General features: G+C 42.1%; 1 protein-coding gene across 2 annotated transcripts in view; it reads right to left on the bottom strand.

Annotated features, from left to right (window-relative positions):
* The window catches only part of ERICH5 (glutamate-rich 5), a 28,743-nt gene that overhangs the window by 15,502 nt on the left and 8,196 nt on the right, over window positions 1-5,045 (bottom strand). For both annotated transcript variants that reach the window (XM_005879259.2, XM_005879258.2), the window contains exon 2: window positions 54-938. In XM_005879259.2, the coding sequence (XP_005879321.2) occupies window positions 54-938 (885 nt within the window). The remainder of the gene's footprint in view (window positions 1-53; window positions 939-5,045) is intronic.

Genomic DNA, 5,045 nt, shown 5'->3' with positions numbered 1-5,045 from the left:
GACCTCTTATGAAGCCCATCTAAACATCCTGAATCTCTAACCGCATCTCTTACCTTCAATGTTTTGGTCCTCCTTTTTGGTGTGAACTTTCCTGACCATTTCCATGTTTGTCCCTGTTCCCAGAGTTCCTGCTGGACGCTCCACGCTTCCGACTATTCCTTCAGGTTGAATCTGCTCCATGTTTACCAGACCTTCAGGAGTTTTAGGCATCAAATCGTTCTTTACAGCTGCTTCCACAAGCTGACTTCCTCCCGATATTTCCAGAAATCCTTTCCCTTTGGACATTGTTTCTAGAAGTTGGGATTGCTCATCCCTCCGCAGTGTTTCTTGAAGTTGATGTTCCCCAGCTGTTCCAACAGGCTGGCGTCCTTCCAATATTTCTGGAGCTTCAGTCGCCGTGGGAACGGTGTCTAGGAGTTGGGGCTTTTCTGGAGGTTGTGACTCTCTACCTGCTTCCAGAGGTGGGATTTTTCCAGCTCTTCTTCGAGGTTTCATCTCTCTGGCAGTTTGTGGAGTCTCGGTGTCTCCTACGGCTCCAGGGGAGTCCCTCTCGCCGGCTGTCCTCAAAGGCTGATGCCTGGCTTCTGTTCCTAAAGGTTCCGTCTCGGCATTTCCTTCTAAAGGCTGGGCCTCTGTCACTGCTTCCACATCTTTCTGTCCTCCTGCTCCTGGAGTTTCATCTTTGCCATCTTGCTGAAGTGGCCCAGACTCCTGAGGTCCCTCTAAAGGCCGAATCTTCTCCGTGGATCCCAGCGGGTCTGCAGCATCCTTTGCCAGGGGCTGATCATGAAGGGATTTAACACCATTAGCTGTAGACGCTGCTGAAATCTTGAGCTTCTCTAATGGAGGAAGGCTTTCCTTCCGTGCCTTGTCATAAATAGTAGATTCTCCTCCCAATGTACGGGGTTTGGGTTGGACAAAGCAGGACTCGCTTTCTTCTGTGGTTGAAAAATACATAGTCGAAGTTACTTTTTGATCGTTCATTTGAAAAATAAAAAGAAAATACACATTCTTGTTTAGTTTCTATCTTGAGAAAGTATATTGCTATCAAGAAGTAGATTTGACAGTTCAAGACAGTCCTGGATGCAATTGAGTACAGAAAGGCCATACCATGACCCCAACGATCCCTAATTCAAGTCTCTTTGCTGTCTTCAGCTCACACACCTCATCCTGAGCATTCAAGTCCTTCAAAATCACAGTGTGTTTTTCCTGTTTGCTCCTTATGCACTTTCTCATGGTTCCTGTCCCATATTCTAATTTAGTACATTTTGCTTTCTCATGTTCTTGTCCCTGTTCCACCCTGCTTCCTCCTTAGATGTAGCTGAAGATTTCACCATGTGTGGTCCTTGGGCTGCTTGAAATGTCTCACTTTCCTCCTAAAGTAGAAGGACCCTGAGTGAAAGGAGGAGGCCTCATGACAGAGAAGCCCCATTAGGTCAAGACTAAAATGTCTGGGAAAGAAGGTGGCATGTTCAGTTCAGCCCAAGTTTCACTTAATTTTGGGGGCGTTCCACCCTTCTTCCTCCTTAGATGTAGCTGATGATTTCACCATGTGTGGTCCTTGGGCTGCTTGAAATGTCTCACTTTCCTCCTAAAGTAGAAGGACCCTGAGTGAAAGGAGGAGGCCTCATGACAGAGAAGCCCCATTAGGTCAAGACTAAGATGTCTGGGAAGGAAAGTGGCATGTTCAGTTCATTTCATTTTGGGGGTGCAGTGGGAAGACAAATTAGGAGAGATCTGAGAAGCATGCATTTTAATGATGGCTCTTCCTCTAACTGTATGACCTGGGGAACTTAGCTCCCAATGATCTCGTCTGTAAAATGGCAGTGACCCTGTCTCTCCCACCTGTCTCAGCGTTCCCTGAGCCATCACCTCACATTAAACAATGAATGAAAAGTCATTGTGGCAATACATGTTTATACTCTTTGGCCCAGTGATCCTGCTTCTGGAAATTTATCCTAAAAGCATAAATGTCAGGGAAATGCTTTGGGGAAAAGTATATCAGTATTCTTTATAATAGCAAAAGCTGGAGAACAACTTAAAATCTAAAAATTGTGGGAAAAGATAAATATTCTACTGGATGAAATATGACTGTACCATGAAAAAAGATGATGATGAGGAGCATATGCTAAAAAGAAGAAAATAATTGATATACAAGTTAGTCAGGGAAATGCTTTGGGGAAAAGTATATCAGTATTCTTTATAATAGCAAAAGCTGGAGAACAACTTAAAATCTAAAAATTGTGGGAAAAGATAAATATTCTACTGGATGAAATATGACTATACCATGAAAAAAGATGATGATGAGGAACATATGCTAAAAATAAGAAAATAATTGATATACAAGTTTAAAAATCAGCACTCACCATTGGGCTAATCAAATTAAATAATGTATATCAAGTGTTTATTAGAACAAGTTACCCTAATCAGAAATGACAAGTTTCTACCCAGCAAGGAAGAAACCTTGAGCAGTATTTCCTACCCCCTGGGTGACAGATCAGACATCCCAAAGACCTCACTGGCCTGTCTGCAGGGTTTTCTAGAGAATCAGTGAGAAAGGGGGGATCTTGGTATTTTCCCTTTGTTGCCACCAACTCTAGGTTCTCGTAGGTTTTGAGCTTCGGGAACCAGGGATGCAGCCTGAGTCAGCGCAAGGGCAGAGACTAGTCATCTTCCCACTCCTATTTTTACTTTGCTTTCTCCTCAGTCCCATTCATTTCTTTATCCATCCATCCAACAAACATTTGTGAAGCTAACTGTGGCGCTACTCTACATGTTTCTGCCCCTTTCCCTCATCAGTGTATGTAGAAATGCTGTCCTTGTGTGCCATGGCACACACGCTAATCCCCAAAGGCTCATTCTGTTAGTCGACAGATGTTAACAAGGCACTCATTTTGAAGAGAGGTGAACCTAAGCAATATCCCATGTAGGGAAGTATAAAACCATCAATAAAAAAAAATTTAATCCTATAAAGGGCAAATAAAAATCAGATAAACCACTTTTCTTTTATAGTAGAAATACTTGGATTTGCTTATTTAAAATTAGTTTTGACCATCACAAAGTAAATGCAATAAAGTTTGAAGGTAAACTTAATTTTTAAATTGAACTACAGAGAAACAAGAACACATAGTTGGAAAGATACCTCAGAATGCTTGATAAGCACACATAATTCCCGTGGAATTTTAACTGTTAAAAACAATGTGTTTTGTGGGGTTTTTTCAGTCTTTATCCTTAAAGGGCAAAGCTCTGACCCCCTTGGCAGTTCCCAAGGAGGGGTTCAAGGAATGAACAATAGTAACAGCCCTGACAGTAGAGAAGCTTTGAGGTCATTAGGGTATTTTCCAGACATTAACACTCACTTGCCGAGCTTTAGTCTGGTATTTGGATTTTAAAAAACCAATCGTTACCCAGTACTACCTACACTTGTACACACCAGGATTTGAAGCCTAGCCAAGTTCGATGCTTTTATCAGTTTTGGTGAGCCTTTCAGTAACCCCCCACAAGTATTAGGTTTTTATTTTAAAACTTGATGTTGTAAAACATTAACATAAGTGAAACTGTACACAGGAGCTGGGGCATGTGGCAACCTCACAGGAGCATGATTTAGCAGAACACAATAAAACTTTGTTTTGCTGTGTTGACCTTTTCCTGTCTGACTAGTTTACCCTCTTAACAACCCAACACTCTCTTCCCGAGCCCATTTTGGCTAAAATTACTTTCCAGTTTCTGTATTCTGTGGGTCCTGATTCCTACTCTCTCTCTGCTTTTCTAAGTAGTACTCCCACCCTGCTAAATTCCCATCTCTGTTTACTCATTTCATTCACCCATCCACACACTCTACAGAAACGCGTTGCATTCCTCCTAGGTGTAAGGTGACATGACGAGCTCTGGCAGAACCGAACCTAGACCCCAGATGGGACTGGAGTTTGTGAGAAGAGCAGGGGTTCAGAGCCTCACATATTAAGCCTCAACCCCCTCACTTACTAGCTGTGAGACCTTGGGCAAGTTATGCATCCTCACTAAGCTGCGGTTTTCAGCGGTGTTTGGTTATCTAATGTTTGCTTTATTTATACGGCTCTTGTAGGAACTAAATGAGATCACGGGCTAAAAATCTTGGAAACAAGTGGGTGCTCCTATCTTATCTCCTGATTCCTGCTCTGTTCCCATGTTCTGATGCAGCTGCACCAAAGCCTTCAATTTTAGAAAAAGATTTATTGTACTGTTGATGAGAGTGTAAGCTAATCTAACCCTGAGAAGTCATTTAGGCAGTTATCTATCGAATTATAAATGCACGTGCCCTCTCCCATTCTGGGAGACTGTCTACAGTCACGCTTGCACACATTCAATAAAATGATGTCTGTGTAAAGGAATTCAACAGCAGCCATTTGCAACAGGAAAAGACTGAAAACAAATAGGGGACTGGCTAAGGAAAGCACACACTGTATTCTTTAAACAAGCATAAAAAAGGAGAAAGTTCTCTATATACCGATATAGAAAGATCTCCATATTGGTAGGTGAAAAAAAACAAGGTGAAGACTATTGGTTATAATACACTATATTTCATGAACAAAGATGGGAGAGAGAAATAATATTTGCAATCTATAAAGAAACTTTGGAAGAATACACAGAAAATTTTTTTACTCTTACGTGAGATCAGAACTAAGCAGATGGTGGGGCTGGGGTAGGAGGTATGATTTGCATTGTATGCATTTTTCAAATGTTTCCATTTTTTTGAGCCATATATGTAGTTCTTATATTCCATTTTAATTCACTGTACATAATAACCAGGCCTACCGCAAAGACTTACCAAACATTCTCTGCGTGCCAGGCTCTCAAGGGAACACAAAGACATACAAGACTCAGTCCAGCCTGGCCAGTGTGGCTCAATGATTGAGCACTGACCTATGAACCAGGAGGTCACGGTTTGATTCCCAGTCAGGGCACATGCCTGGGTTTCGTGCTCAATCCTCAGTGTGGGGCACCCAGGAGGCAGCTGATCAATGATTCTCCCTAATCATTGATGTTTCTATCTCTTTCTCCCTCTC

This window comes from Myotis brandtii, unplaced genomic scaffold (assembly GCF_000412655.1).
Source record: "Myotis brandtii unplaced genomic scaffold, ASM41265v1 scaffold59, whole genome shotgun sequence".
Lineage (NCBI taxonomy): Eukaryota > Metazoa > Chordata > Mammalia > Chiroptera > Vespertilionidae > Myotis > Myotis brandtii.
This window is presented reverse-complemented; position numbering and strand designations above follow the sequence as displayed.